The 15,755-nt window shown below is 50.9% G+C and overlaps 2 protein-coding genes across 6 annotated transcripts in view; one reads left to right on the plus strand and one right to left on the minus strand.

Moving 5' to 3' along the window:
• Positions 1 to 15,755, plus strand: part of FYCO1 (FYVE and coiled-coil domain autophagy adaptor 1) — a 73,646-nt gene that overhangs the window by 37,456 nt on the left and 20,435 nt on the right. For 4 of the 5 annotated variants that reach the window (XM_038566669.1, XM_038566670.1, XM_038566672.1 and 1 more), the window contains exon 14: positions 1,257 to 1,401. In XM_038566669.1, coding sequence (XP_038422597.1) covers positions 1,257 to 1,401 — 145 coding nt within the window. Of the gene's footprint in view, positions 1 to 1,256; positions 1,402 to 6,982; positions 7,201 to 15,755 lie in introns of those variants that run through there. The other variant, XM_038566673.1, reaches the window with a different exon arrangement.
• On the minus strand, positions 6,685 to 11,432 carry CXCR6 (C-X-C motif chemokine receptor 6). Its single transcript, XM_038566674.1, has 2 exons — positions 11,270 to 11,432; positions 6,685 to 8,620 (listed from the first exon to the last, which is right to left on the minus strand). Exon 2 carries the CDS (start codon positions 8,597 to 8,599, stop codon positions 7,574 to 7,576), a length of 1,026 nt encoding a protein of 341 aa, XP_038422602.1. The 5' UTR covers positions 8,600 to 8,620; positions 11,270 to 11,432; the 3' UTR covers positions 6,685 to 7,573.

Below are 15,755 nucleotides of genomic sequence, written 5' to 3' on the forward strand. Positions count from 1 at the left end.
ATAAATTTTTAGAATTGTCAATTTCTGTAAGAAATCCTGGTGAAATTTTGATTGGGATCACACTGAGTCTCTAGATCAAGTTGGGGAGAATTGACATGGTAACAAAATTGCATCTTCTGATCCATGAGCATGGTATAGCTCTCCATTTAAGTCTTCTTTGATTTCTCTCCTAATGTTCATTGTCCCTTCCTTTCTTGTCCTCCTTCCTCCCCTCTGCCAGCCTCAGAAGGCAGATTCAGAATTGTGGCTGGATCTATAGAAAGAAAGCAGTCCCTGGTCCCCTTTGTCAGCCTGTGTCCCAAACCCTCCATTATGTAGAGCTCAGACAAGAGGAAGGATGCTTCTCCTAAAGCATGGCCTGTCCAAGTAGCCCTGCGGTGGGGCCAGCTGGGAATTGTAGCTTGTATGAACTGTTCTTGCTAACTCGTCCAGGAACCTAACCACCTGCCCTGACTCACTGGCAGCAAAGACAGAGCGTGGCACTGTGCCAGAGTACTGAAGTCACTTGTTTTGATTTCTGACATTTCCTGTCTCCTTGTCTGTCTATATTTCTTTCTGTCTTTCCTTCTCTCTGCCTTTCTTTCGCCTCACGCCTACCATCACATTTTCCAGGATATAGGCAGGAGAGTATTTGCAGGTTGGTAACTGACGCAGTAGTGTCCATACAACCTCCTTTCTACTGAGTGGCCTGCAAAGTCAGGCACAAGGCCCCTGGCTGGAAGCCCAGTGGTTGCTACCACCTTGAACAGAGGGAGGTTCTTGTCTACCCCCAGTGGATGGAGGTAAAAATGTAGGTCCTATAGAATCTTGCATTCAAAGAAGTGTGAATGAGTCGTGTCTGTGCCTTAGGGAGCAAGGAGACAGTGGCATAGAAGTGTGTTTACTTTTTTGTTAGGTTCTTACCTTATAAGGTTTTAACAGGGTTTTTTTGTTTTTTTTTTTTTTTCTTTTCTTCTAAATAAGAGGTCTTGGAGAATATGTAAGAGGTTAGAATTTCTTTAGGGCCCAACTGGGAAGCTTAAGATAAATTATGTAGGTTGTGTGTGCAGTTCCACCTATCGTCCCTGCTGCTTTCTGGAATGCCCCAGCAGCCAGTTCTCTCACACCCAGACAGCATAGCTGTGGGTCGAGTGGGCCCTGAGGGCATGTCCTGGTGGCTCCTCCCACACAGCTACAGCCCCTCACTTCCCAGCATGCTTCCCCACTGTGCATCACTATATGTGTCTCTTCTCTCCCCTTCTGCCTCTACGGCCCAGGTGTAGACACAGACTACAGGCCGCCCGACGATGCTGTGTTTGACATCATCACAGATGAGGAGTTGTGCCAGATCCAGGAGTCTGGCTCCTCCTTGCCTGAGACACCCACTGAAACCGACTCCATCGACCCAAACCTGCCCGAACAGTGAGTAGACCTCGCCTTTATTTCCTGCATGCTCACTGAGTGCTGGGCCCGTATGCCTGCTGATTTAAAGGACCAGGAAAGTGAGACCTTGGAAGCAGGATCGGCCGTTTGTGCTTAAGGGAAAGTGCCTCAGAATAGTGCTCAGGGTGATTCTGGAGACCAGAAGGCCAAGATCAGGGTGTCGGCAGGGCGCCTCTCTCCTTGGCTCTTGGACAGCCACCTGCTAGCTGCCTCTTTACACCACTGCCCTGCTGTGCGTGTGCCACAGCCACTCACTCGCCATCTCATCTGCTTTCCAACAAGGTTTGTGAGGAGAGGTTTGCAAAGGCCAATTTTTAAGTACATGAAATAACCACACAAAGTGCCACTACATTGGAACATCGAGAGTTTGTGCCCGGAAACCCGTAGGGAAAGGCCAAGCCTGCCCCTCTGCCCCCCACAGCAGCCTTGTGGCTGGTATCTTTCAGACCCTGGTATCAGGCTTAAATGCAGTTTCTACAGCAAAGAAAAGCCAAGAAGCACTTACCCACTTTCCCTCTAGTTATGGAGTTTCATGATGCTCTTGCCAACACCCACATTGAGATCCCTGTCCCTCTCTTCTTGCCCAGAATTCAGGAGGGCTAAGATTAATCATCGGGATTTCTGCTATGTGGAAGGAGATGTATTTAATCCTCATGAAGCTCTCAAGGCAGGGAGTTTAGGCTTAAGTATATCCCTCCACACTCCCTGTTCCCTGGCTAGAGGGTGACTGAACTCCCATGTCATGGCCTCTGGGGAGCATCGACACAATCACCCAGCCCATCAGCCCCTTCGCACTGGCTACCATGACTTTGGACCTTGCCTTCTCCTTCCTGGAACCCCCTGCCTCCCCTTCTGAAGCCCCCTGCCCACACAGCCTTTGGTATTCTCCCGAGGACATGTTCCATTCCAGCAGCACTGAGCCAGTCTGCCACCATAACCTGGCCACCGTGCTCCTCGCCAGGTGGTTAGGTGGTGAAGGGAGCAGGACTGTAGCCTCAGTGACTCCTGCAGCTCCCTCTTTCCCTCACTTCTCACCTTCCCCTTTCCCAGTAAGAACAAAAACAGAAGGCACTGTGATCGCTGACAGTTAGGTATGTTTTGGTGCTGGGAAATCAGGAAGTGTTCCAGGGAAAGGGAACTACCAGCATGCTGGCTGTGGCCCCCAGGGTGGATCGGGGCCTGGGGGACAGGAGCTGCAGCCCCTGCACTCCGTCTCTTGGGGGAAGAGCCTGCCCTCACCATCAGCTAAGGTCAGCTAAGCTAACTGTTTCCATGCATCAAAGAAGACTCCGGTGTCCCTGTTCCTTCCTAGGCTTAAGACCAATCAGAAACACCAGGACTCTGAGAAAATGTGAGCAATCTAGAGCCCTGGATACGTGTCACCCTCCCTGACAGGAACCTTCGAGAAAGAAATCAGCAAGTCCAAAGTAACAAGTGGTCCAGGAGATATTAAACACCGAGTGTGTCCAAATCCTGGAAGGAAGGGAGGCTGCTTGGGAGCAGTGTTGTTGAAAGTGACTCTGCCAGACACCTGCCCGGTGCCAGCCACGTCTACGTGTGACCTCACTCAGCCCTTGCCCAACCCTCCAGTGTGTAGGGATTAGGATCCCCATGTCACAGATAAAGCTGCTGAAGCCTCAGGAAGCCAGAGAAGCCGCTCCAGGTCACGTGGCTGTAGGTGTCAGCACTAGGCCTTGAGCCCAGGGGTTCCCTCCCTCCATCCACAGGCTGAAGGTTCATTCTGCAGAATTCCTCCAGGTTCCACTTCCCCGTTTGCACATCAGAAAAACCTGCCCACCCTCCACTGACCCATGACCACCCCTCCCCACGTGTACCCATGCTCAGGCAAATGAGGCTGTCTGCCTTGCCCCTCCTGGCAGTGATGGGACAGGGAGAGGTCCCCACACCTCAGAGCAACTGCCCGCTGGCCCCCGCACTGGTTCAGAGCCAGGATGGTGGCAAGAAGCAGAAACACAGCCCTTCACCTTGGAAGAAAAGATGGCATACTTTAAAGCCCTCCAGACATACCTATTCACACTTGCTCCCCACACCCCTCCAGGCCCACCCTCCACCTCCTCCGTGGCCCAGTGTACATCCATGCTCTGGACAGAGGTGGTGAGCAGAGACAGAAGGAGAGCTCCTATCAGCCAGTAGCAGGGCTAGCTAGGCCTTGGGTCCCTTGGCCTCTGCTCAGCTTCCACCCAGGCCTGGCCTCCCCCCTTGCTACCAGACAAGCATACTGCCCATGAGGAGCTTGAGCCCTGGAATCAGACACCAGATCAGAGTCTGAGCAACCACCGCCAGGTTCCATGGCTTTGGGTGCTGCAGCCTCCTGAACGCAGGTCCTGCCCTGGACAAAGAGATGGGGACCACCCACCTCATAGGAATAGTAGGAGGATTTGATGAGAAGGATGTGTGTCAAGCACCGAGCCCAGTGCCTGGTGCCTGGGAAGCCATCCACGGAGGCACATTGTTTCTGTGATGCTCCACATGCAGTGTGTCAGAGGCTGAGTTGTGCCTGTCTCTCCTGTTGTGCACTGTACCTAGTTCCCCATCCCTTCTCCAAGGCAAACTATTCAGGTGCCCAGTGATACTGAGCCAAACTCAGTCACTGACCCTGAGCCTCAGAGCACCTTTGCCAGTAATTGCTTTATGACTGGGGCTTCCTGGGGGGGGGTGCTATGGTGAGTTTGTCACCAGCCAGGAGATGTGATGCCTGCATCTCAGAAACAACATGAAAACAGGATATGGTAGTGATGGTTGAGGTTAGAAAGCTATCTTGTGTGTGGGTTAACCCACCATCTCCACCCTTGATAATGAATATAGAGCTGGTGGGTACCTAAGTCCATCAGCTGGAGGACACCTCTGTTGGCCAGCGGAGAAGAAGGCTACTCATTGGAGTCCTAGCCTTCTCTCTGCTGTGATGAGCTTCAGCAGGTATTTGTCTCTCAGAACTATTTTCCTCACCTAAAAAATGTGGGTGATGGTGCCAGGCCTCCCCCTTAAAGGCATTAGGAATTACCCCAGACTGTGGAGGACCAGGCCCCCCAGAACAGGCACTGCCTGGAGGGGTACTTGGTAGAGATGGTCAGAGCAAGCACTCCCTCCACTCCTGGACCCTGTGCTCCCTGCCCTGCCTCCACCCCTCCTACAGGGGCAGCTCTAGCTCTTCCTGCATCACTAATGCCTCAGTCCAAAATGCCTACTGCAATCAGCAGGGCTTCTGGCTCCCAGGCAGCCCCTGGAATCGGGGTCACCCCCTGCTCACCACGTCTCAATTCAGTGCAGCCGTCCAGGACCTCTAATCCTTCCCACCCCCTGAAGTGTTGGGAACATGGGTGGGAGGGGCAGCGGGGGAGAGACTTAACCCTCAGACCCTGAAGCAACACTCAAGGCAGCCCAGCCCCCTTCCGCAGTCCCCCCACCTTTACCGCATCATGTCTGGTACTTGGGAGCAGCAGAGTCAGGGGTAGGAGCAGAGCAGGGTTGAGGCTGAGAACTTGCACCTCCTGGGGCTGTTATGTGGACAGAACAAAGTCAAGACGTAGAAGTCCTCTGTAACTTATGTGGGCTGTGGCAGCCTCTGTTGCTGGTGATGCTGTATGTCCAGGGGAGGGCTTGGGGAAAGATCTGCTCTCAGGTGTAGCAGATAAGGGCCCAGAGATACAGGGACGATGAGTGACAGAAGACACAGGAAGGTAAAGAAGGTTCCATGGCTGTGCTGTCCTGGGTTTTCCTAAGGTGCACAAGGAAGGGCACAGCCTTTGTGTAGGGAGCCTGGAGAGAGGGCATATAACATAGGCCTGGGGTGGGGCATGGCCTGATGGGTGCCTGGTCCTGTTTGGCTCAGCCTGGCAGGCACCTGGTTAGAGAGAAGCCAGCAGCCCCAGCAGCTGCCCCTCTAAGGTCTTGGTCAGGCAGGCCCCAACCTGGCCCACATAGTGTACTATCCAGGCCTCATGAGTGCTCCTGGAGGGAGGGTGTGATGTGGTGTGGATGGAGAACCGGGCTTGAGGAGGTGGAGTGGCTTGCCCAAGGATGCACAGAGCTGGAGCAATCACCGAGCTAGTGTCCAAGTGCCCCCAGAGCCCTGCTTTGCCCATCACACCACACTGCTTCCCTTGTGGGCATGTGTAGAGGTGCCGCAGGGCCCCTGGCTCCCCACCTCTTCACATCCTCCTTTCCAGGTAGGGACTCTGTCTCATTCCATGGAAGCCAGGGGCTGGCGGCTCCTCTATCAGAAGTGCTAAACTTTTAAGATGAACGCGCAAAGGAGGGTGATGGAAACTCCTAGTTAGAGACCAATTTCTTTTTTTTCTCCCGTTGCTCTTATTTATTTTTTATTTTTTTTGATATTTGAAGCCAATTTAAAGATGATAAAAGTCAGTCTTGTCACCATAGAAAGGGTAGATTTTGTTGAGCAAGGAAGGTCTCGGTCCACGTGGCCTGTATACAGTGGAAGTAGCTGTCCTCATGAGTGCATTTAAGCATGAGTGCAAGACCGTAGGGAGGGTCACATAGACACTGCCAGGCCTGACCTGTGCTCATTTGGACTGGGGTGCGTGTGCCACGCTCCCGCACCTTGCCAACTCACAAAGGACAACTTGCAGTCTCCGTGTGTCACTGGTTCTTGTCCCACTACTGCCATCTTTGGAGCCCCACCCCCAAATGTACCCTGTGCTAAGTGTAGGCATTATCTGAAGTTCTCCCCACGCCTTCCCCAGAGGCAGGTGCCAGTTATGATCCATGTTTCACCAAAACAAAATCAGTTAAAGACATTACCAACTGGTCTCGCCAACTAGTGAGAGCCAGAGCTAGGATGCCACTCTTGTCAATCCAGGCCCCAGAGCCAAACTGTTAAGCCAGGTCTGGCCCACCACCCTGTGCAGTCTCTTTCACTGTTGGTGATTGGTTCTCTCCATTTTGATGAGTGGTTCTGGTGAAACATGAGCCAAAAAGACGACTTGACTTGTCAAGCAGATTGCTAGGATCTAATAAACATACGCAGGTGTCTGACATTTAGAATCACCTCATCCTGTGACCATATTACTGAGGTTACACAAATGTACTTCACATTTTGGTTAGAAGGTTGAAAGCCACAGTGAAGGGGTGATCACTGGTATATTTCATTTCCTTCATAGAGCAGCACCTAGAAGATTACAACTTTAACTTGTTTCCTATGCTCTGAGCCTATAAGTAATCACTTTCAGTATATTCCAAACATACCACATTAAAGTAGAATGTGCCTAAGGATAAACTAGGTTAGAGACTTTAAAAAGCTTTTATTTCTTAGTCACAAAAATCATATGCTCTTTGGTACGTGCGTGTTGGTATTCTATATACAAGGATACATGATTTATATGTGCTTGAGTGTGTCAGGCATTGGACAACTTAGTTCTTAAATGAGCAAACCCACCAAAGAATCCATTTCAGAAATGCCGCTTCGATTCATGATAGTCTTTAACTCTGCACGTTTTCCTAATATTCCGTAGACCCCTGGACTCCTCAGCTGACTAATTTGTTTGGGCCCTCTCATGTTCTTTGGTGTTCCTTCTTCCAGGATTAATCAAAGAGAACAGAAACATCTCTCTCTATAAAGACCCAACCCCAAGGCAAGACAGAGCCTCATCTCATTTCTATCAGGTGCCTGGTGATTGAGGTCTGAGCCATGCAGCCCAGCACTTACTTTCATGGCTGCTCTAATTTCTCTGCTTCCCAGTGGCCAGAGGAGTCTTCTGAACTGGGGAGCCTGGAGTATCACCTGCCCTCAGGAACTGTGTGGACACGCCCTCCCCTCCACCCCTTTGGCATCCGGTTCCAACCCTGTGAAGGAGAACCTGAGGTCTTAAGGGCCACACATCATTCCCTTGGAGCCAGCATTCTTGGGGATAGAGGAAGGAAAGCCCTTCTAGTTTTTAGAGCTTCCCTGCTGCCACGCCCCCCTCCACCCCCACTGAGCTTTAGGCCTAGGGGTTCAAGAGCAGAGCAGAATGTGTTCATGCCCGAGAAGCAGCATCCCACACCAGCTACAGCATTCGGTGACTTCTCCATGAGAATGTGCAAGCCATAAACAAAGCCCTCCTCCTCCTTTCCAGAGCACACAGCCGTGCTCCCATAAGTTCCTGAGCAGTTCTCCAAGCCCAGGTAAGGCCTACAGCTGGAACATGTTGGTGGCCTCCACGTTGTGAGAGGCAGAATAGGTCTTAGAAGCATCCTCAGAAGACTTCCATTGACCCAAGACCCCCAGGTAAGGGAGGCAGCCAATATCCTTCATAAGTTTCCAGAAATTCCTCCGAAACTTCAAGCCAACGAAGGCATAGAGCACAGGATTGAGGCAGGCCCGCAGGTAGGCGATGGCCTCTGTGATTATGATGGCATAGTGGAAGCTGGTCATGGTGTAGTGCTCCCATCTTGTGCTACGGATGAGCTTCACAAGGTTGAAGGGTGTCTGTGTCAGCAGGAACACAGCCACCACCAGGAAGATGATCTTTAGAGACTTGTGCTTCTGGAAGCCTCGGGCATGTAGCAGGGTCTTGATTATGACTGAGTAGCATACAATCATGGCCAGCAGTGGCAGAAAGAACCCCAGTGTCATCTGGGTGGCAAGAACTACAGTGGATATGTCCTCGTCGTGATAACCACAGATGAGCTTGTCGAGATAACAGACTTTGCCATAGATGATCTGTGGCAGGGAAACCAGCAGGGAGATCACCCAGATGAGCAAGCAGATGGCCTTGCCCCAGGCCATGCGCTTGGCCTGCTGGTTGTAGGCCTTGGTGGCCTGAACCACGGCAATGAAGCGGTCCATGGTGATGCAGGTGAGAATGAGCATGGACGTGTAGAAGTTCAAAGTGTAGATGCCCAGTAGGGTTTTACACATGACCTTGCCAAAGACCCACTCGTGAATGCTGGCATAGGCCCAAAAGGGCAAAGTACAGACAAACACCAGGTCAGCTAGGGGCAGGTTCATCAGGAACACATCTGTCAGGCTCTTCAGCTTCTGGTAGAAGAGATATATGACAAGCACCAGGGAGTTCCCCAGCAGGCCACAGATGAACACCACCACGTACACGCAGGGCAGAAAGAACTTGTGGAACTCCAGGAAGTGTTTGTGCCCCTCGCTGCTGTCACTGGACGTGTTGAAGAACTCGGAATCGATGTAGTCATCGTCAGCCATGGCATGCGTTCACGTGAACACCTGGGAGGCAAACACAGGGATTATGGTCAGGGCTGAGGGTGATGCCTTCTGCCCTCCTGCAAACCTGTTGCCCCCTTTTAGGGGGCAAACAGGCATCTCTTGAACCTACTTATGTTGTGCCCAGCAACAGCGTGGTCCAGTAGCCTGGAGACAGCCAGTGCCGAGGGGTAACTGCTCAGGCAGGATGAAGAACCCATAATTAGCCCCCTGAATCCTAAGGATCTCACCCACCTGGGAGATAACACATAACTGACCCTGCACATGATCTAGAAAACCAACTGGTCTTGAAACAAAGGTGACCATGTACTAGAGTGGGGGCAGTGCCCTTCTGGAAGTGCAGAACTGCTCCATGGTGGGCAGGCCTGCCTTCCCTACCCATCCTGTGCTTCATTTACTGTGAAATTCGACCCCTGAACTGCTCTTTGTGGAAGCTAAGGCATTATCCCCTTCCAGGGGGCTCCACTGAGGAGACTTATGGAGACCAGAAGGGGCTTGGGGGATGACCAGGACTTTTCCACCTGGGGAGATAGTCCCACCTCTCTTTTCTTGCCCTCCACTGCCTAGATTTAGATGCAAGAGAAGCCAGGCACAGGAAGTGCATGGCTGCCCAGCACTGTGACTGAGCCAGTGGTGGCCAGGGGGTCAGGCAGCTCTGCTCACAGCCCAGCCCAGCTTGCTCTCCATCACCTGGCATGCCACGTTCCACCACCAGGGTCTGGTTTCCTGAAGATTTCCTCATCTTCAGGAATCTTTTAAGATCCCCGGAAGAGACCATTACTTTAGCTTTTGTGACTAGCAGCTTAGATCCAAAGGGTCTCCCTTAACAAATGAAAGATCTGGTTGAAATGGGATGCCAGATGGGTGGGCCACTTGCAGGGGGGCCAGGGCCAGCCTTGCAGAGAGGCTTGTAGCAAAAACCAAACAGCTGCCTTTCTTGCCTGGGGCTCCCAGCCTTTCAAGACCGTCACTTCCCTCTGGCATGGGAGCAGGGTTGGCTGTGGCAGCATGGGCCTTGGGGCTCCAAGCCAGTGACGTGCAGATACCAAGAACCCAGAGGCTCATTTCTGGTGACCCAGTGCCATATCCCACTGGCACCTCAAGGCTTCTCAAGAAAAACAGGCATTTGGTTTAGCAAAGTCAGAATACCAACTGGCCAGATAAGAGCGTATATAAGGAGACATCATGTCTCCTTTTTAATCTAATGGAAGACTTGTCCTGACTGGAGATGTTATCAGCCCTGACGCTACCACCTTGGTCCTCCTGGGGACAGAGCGCCCTTTCTCTCCAAGGAAGGACCTTGCCTTTGGGATTAGATTACTCAGCGAAAGGTCCCTACTCAGACCGCAGAATGTAAGATGTGTAAGGGTGATAGGCTAGCTGTAGTCCTCATGCCCCACCAGCTCTGTGGGCTGCTAGGTTAGGTAGGTCAGATGATGATGTTTATGTCCTGCTTCACGCAGGGACAAAAACATTTGTTTCACCATTTAGAATATGAAACAGGTGGCTTCACTTTGCTTGAAAGTCATATCAAATCTCCATTATTGCCTGACTTACTCTTGCCACAATTAGCATTGGCTGTTACTATCACAATGAATAGATGACCAAAAGAATGTGAAGTTGATCATGATTCTTAACTTTCTTTGATCATAAACCCTTTGAGAGTCTCATAAAAGCTGCACAAATTTTCCTCGGAGTTAACATGTACCCGCCTGTAGTTCTGAGAGCTTGTGAGCCCTTTGAGTCCCTCCGCCACATAGTCTGTGGAACCTTGAATCCACGATGATGGTGCGCATGGGTGGCTCAGTTAGTTAAGCATCAAACTCTTGGTTTAGGCTCAGGTCATGATCTCAGGGTCGTGAGGGTGTGGAGCCTGTTTGGGATTCTCTCTCTCCTTCTCTCTCTGCCCCTCCCCACCAAAGGAAAAAAAAAGAATCCATAATGAGCTGTGTGATTTTGATTATATATATTTTATAGTATATATTTTAAATACATATATTTCTAAAATATATTTATAATTTGTGTATATACACACGTGTGTGTGTGTGTGTGTGTGTGTGTGTGTATCTTAAAGTAGGCTCCATACCCAACATGGGGATTGAACCCATGATCAAGAGTCGAATGCTATACTGGCTGAGCTAGTCAGGCACCCCAATTTTGACTGTATTTTTTAAAACATTGAAAAAAATGCACAGTTGAGCAGCAGTTTGCCTTTAGCTGTGAAATTCATAATGACTTATTTCCCTTCTCCCTTTACATTTTTCTGTCTGAAGTTTTTGCTGTGACATATTGGCTTAACATTGAGAAAAGAAAGTAAACAGCTATCTGAGAACCTTTTATAATGCAAAAGAAACAAAAAACAAGAATCAGATTATTCACTGAGCAGATATGGCCAGTGGCTAGACTCTCCCCATCTCCTTGGAAGGCACTACCAGCACCATTAGCTTACAAGCACTTGCAGTGCTAGAACCTCGTTCAGTCGCTTTTACAATTCTCTAATTGTGGTGCGGTTGTGGAATTCGAACCGAGAGCATCGGCCAAGCTCTAAAGCATGGGCATTTTACCCCGTACTTCACTGCAGGCAGGGATCAGAGGACCCCAGCAACCTGAGGTTAGTACCTGCCTTTTAACTCTAAAAATCAGAAGACTCACCAGCAGAGAGGCTCTGTCACTTTGTCCCAGAAATGAGCTTGTTTGAAGTAGTAAAGTCTGCCTCTCTCTCTCTGTGATGTGGTCCGTGTTTCCGTTGACTATCTTCTGAGAGCCCTTGGTTGGTGATCGTAAGATACCCAGCCATCCCCACCCCTACCTTGTACATCAGAATCCACATGACCAGCCTGTACCCATGTAACTTGGGGGAAGATAGGAAGCAGTGGCTCTGATGTTCTGCACTCCCTGCTACCTGGCTGTGGATGTAATCATCTGTCAGGACCTAAGAGGGTTTTTATTTGTAAACTGAAGAGGAGCAACAAGTTGGTCTGGTTCAGGCAGCCCACTGAGGACGGTGGCATTTGTACCCTAACATTATTTCATTCACTAGTCTTGTCTCTTTGGAGCCATTTGGGTCTGGACTGACACAAAGTTCATGCTGTGGCCTGAGTTCTGGGTATGCATGCAGCCCTAACAGGATAGCCACTGCAGCCCCATAAAGTAGGTAATATCCCCATTTTATAGACAGCAACACTGAGGACCCTGGCCAAAATAACAGCCCCATGGGCACACAGCTAAAAACTGGCACATCCAGGAAACAAACCCAGGTCTCTGTCGTTGCCAGAGCACCAGAGGGCTTCTAGGAGATGGGTCAGCCATCTCCTAGAAGCCAGACAGTTTGACGCAGCTTTGCCACCTAAACCCACGTGACTCAGAGTCCTCTGGTTCCCTGACCCAGAAACACTGATGCTTCTGGGGAAGAACACCTGGAAGATAGGAGTCAGAGGAATGCCTGCTGGGGTCTATTCCTCAGCACCTCCCCCAAGCAGAAAAGGCTGCTAAGTAGAGGAGCAGACTCCACTTCTTTCCCAGAAGCAGCTGCCCTTGTGCTGAGTCACTGGGCCTCTGTCCCCTGACTCTGCACCCCATTCAGCCACTTCCTGTCATGGCTGGTGCAAGTCTGCTGGGCATACTGGCTCCTACGGCTCTTCCTAAGGGCAAGGTGTCAGGCACTGGGTGGGCAGCACCCAGCTGTCCAGCCCTCATCCTTTATAGATGAGTAAGCAGAGGGGTCAAGAGATGAGCACACTTGCCCAAGAACATTCATGCCCCTGGAGTCACCCAGCAGCTGTCTGGCTGCAGAGCCAGTGTTCCCTGCACTGCGTGCTGAGTATGGACCTATCCCAGGGGCTCTAGTAGAAACTTTAAAGGCTGCTAGTGGATCTTCAAGGCTTTTTTGAACGAACTAGTTCAAATCCTTCCACCACACTGATACAAACAAATGAGATGTTCCCTGAGGGCAGGAGCCGTGAGGCTATGTAGCGTGTGTGCCTCTGGACATAAGGCAGGTACACACAGGGGCTAACGGATGATGAACAAGTGGATGGGCCAATCCAAATACTGAGGGAGGTAAGCCAAAGCACCCATCCTCTGAAAGAGACTTTTTAAGGCAAGACATCCCTTCGGGGTGAGCCAGCCTTTCATTTGGGAATCTTTTGGGCTTTGAGAGATGAGCTTTTCCCAGGGACAAGCCACCTGTGTCATTTGGGACCCATTCACAGAACAGAGTTAGAACATCCTGAGCCTTATCAAACGCTCATGCGGCCATGCCCTCTGATCTGGGAAGTACAAGCACTCATCCTCCGTGGGAAGAAACAGGCCTCGCCCTGGCCCCTCCACAACTGTGTGCAGCCTTGCAGGGAGGGCGGGGACGCGCATCTGAGAAAGCACAGCTGCGTGGTCATCGTGGTCATCGCCACTCTCCAGCAGGAAGCTCTCCAGTCAAAGACTTGCAGCTCAGTTGGAGGAGGGAGCCACCGCCCATTCTGGAGGCCAGAATCTTATTTCAGTCACTTTACAAAATGCCAGCTTGTCTTTTTTTTTTTTTTTTTTTTAATCTGCCCATTTGTAGCACTCAGCATTTTCAAGGGCATTACGACATTACTTTTCTTTGAAACAAAACTCAAAACTTAACGACAACCACCCAATCATATGTTTTAGATTGCCTCTGGAATACTTAACACATTTTCTAAATAGAACTAGGGGAAGAATAGACAGGAAGCAGCGGCCCTGCCCACTACAGGTTTATCTTGCAAGTCAGAGTGCATCAACCTGCTTGCTTTTCCAGAACACCCAACGTTCCAGAACCAGAGCCCTAGATGGACCTTCAGCCCCAGGACCCAGGAATGAGGCAGTCCCTGCCGCTGGCAGAAGCCTAACTGCAAAGCACTGGTGGATGATGGGGGGCCGTGGAGGTTGAATTAGGACCCGAAAGCCTCAGAGAAACAGCCCGACCAGCAGGCGGCTCCGACTAGAGCTGGAGAGGCCTGCACAGTGCCGCCTGGCTGTCGGCTCTGAGGTTGGGCATGCAGGTTTGGGTGTTGTGGTCGGACCATGGTTACTAAGAAATCAGAAATCAAAATACCAGAGGTGCTCTTCATCTCTCGGTTTTTAGGCAAAAAAGGAAGCCCGTGACTGAAAGAACTACCAGGAATTAACTTTTAATAGTAAAATGGGAAAATGCCCCCCAGATGCCACGGGGAGTGTGGTCCGTGGCATGGCTCAGCGCTGCGTTCCAAGCCCGAGCGGCTCACTAGCACCATCTACGGGACGGACCTGTCCCACGTCTACGCTGTCCCATACAGTGGCTGTTGAGCACCTGAGGTGTGGCTGGTGCAACCAAGGAGCCAAATTGTTGGCTTTTTAAAAATTGTGGTGAAGTTAGAGTCCAGGTGACCCCATGAGGCTGGTGGCGGCTGTACTGAGCAGTGACTTGTAAACAGAGCCATCCTCTGACCACGGGTAGAAGCTGGCCTGGGGACTCTGGACCCTGGGTAACTGGGCGAAGCAGCGCTTCTCACCGTGCTCTTAGTGAGGCCAAGAAACAGCCTGAGGAAGGCAGTCTGTCAGCAAGACATTTGGACCTGAGGGGCTTTTTAGGCATCCTTTCTTCTTCAGCCAAACCCAAAAGCCAGAGGATCTGTCCCCCCGGCATTCTGCAGGACTGAAGTTGTACAGTAATTCCATGAAAAAGCAGCTGAGGCATTTTGATTTGAGAGAGGAAGCTATTAAAGAGACCAGGCCAGAGGGGACACCCCACCCCATGACCCCTCATCCAGGCAGGCATGGGCCCCTGGACTGTATGGCTGGGGACTTCCCCACCGTCTGCCTTGTCCCTGGCCACCACTTTATTCTCACTTGGTTCTAAAGTGGACCCTTGGTCATGTGCTCTGTTGGGGGCACGTGGGAAGAAAGCCAGCTCAGCCAGAGCACGTAATCTGGACATTGATTGAGCGTAGACAGCGTGCAGGGTGGGATCCCCAGGGATGCCAAGGTGACCAACCCCAGAGGGACGGGAAGGAGTTGGCCAAACAGACGTGTGCCTTGAGACAAGTTCAGCTCTCCTGACCACAGACAGGCTCAGGGACGGAAACTCAGCAGGAAAGGGTGACATGCCATCAGCGGTCACCATCGCCAGCAGGAGGCTCCAAGGCCCGAGCAAGGGGAGGAGGAAGGGCCCGCCTTGTGCAGTGCATTCGTCTCCACTGCTCAAAAAACGCCCCAATGGCAACAAAAGGAAACGGTTCTGGCAGGAGAGAGGGTGCCCCCTCGTGGCCGTAATTTTGTTCCGTGTCATCCTCAAGCTTGTTTTTTTTTTTAAATAAATTTATTTTTTATTGGTGTTCAATTTACCAACATACAGAATAACACCCAGTGCTCATCCCGTCAAGTGTCCCCCTCAGTGCCCGTCACCCATTCACCCCCACCCCCCGCCCTCCTCCCCTTCCACCACCCCTAGTTCGTTTCCCAGAGTTAGGAGTCTTTATGTTCTGTCTCCCTTTCTGATATTCCCTACCCATTTCTTCTCCCTTCCCTTCTATTCCCTTTCACTATTATTTATATTCCCCAGGTGAATGAGAACATATAATGTTTGTCCTTCTCCGATTGACTCATTTCACTCAGCATAATACCCTCCAGGTCCATCCACGTTGAAGCAAATGGTGGGTATTTGTCATTTCTAATAGCTGAGTAATATTCCATTGTATACATAAACCATATCTTCTTTATCCATTCATCTTTCGATGGACACCGAGGCTCCTTCCACAGTTTGGCTATTGTGGCCATTGCTGCTATAAACATCGGGGTGCAGGTGTCCCGGCGTTTCATTGCATCTGTATCTTTGGGGTAAATCCCCAACAGTGCAATTGCTGGGTCGTAGGGCAGGTCTATTTTTAACTCTTTGAGGAGCCTCCACACAGTTTTCCAGAGTGGCTGCACCAGTTCACATTCCCACCCACAGTGCAGGAGGGTTCCCCTTTCTCCACATCCTCTCCAACATTTGTGGTTTCCTGCCTTGTTAATTTTCCCCATTCTCACTGGTGTGAGGTGGTATCTCATTGTGGTTTTGATGTATATTTCCCTGATGGCAAGTGATGCAGAACATTTTCTCATGTGCTTGTTGGCCATGTCTATGTCTTCCTCTGTGAGA

The sequence above is a fragment of the Canis lupus genome, chromosome 20 (assembly GCF_011100685.1).
Source record: "Canis lupus familiaris isolate Mischka breed German Shepherd chromosome 20, alternate assembly UU_Cfam_GSD_1.0, whole genome shotgun sequence".
Lineage (NCBI taxonomy): Eukaryota > Metazoa > Chordata > Mammalia > Carnivora > Canidae > Canis > Canis lupus.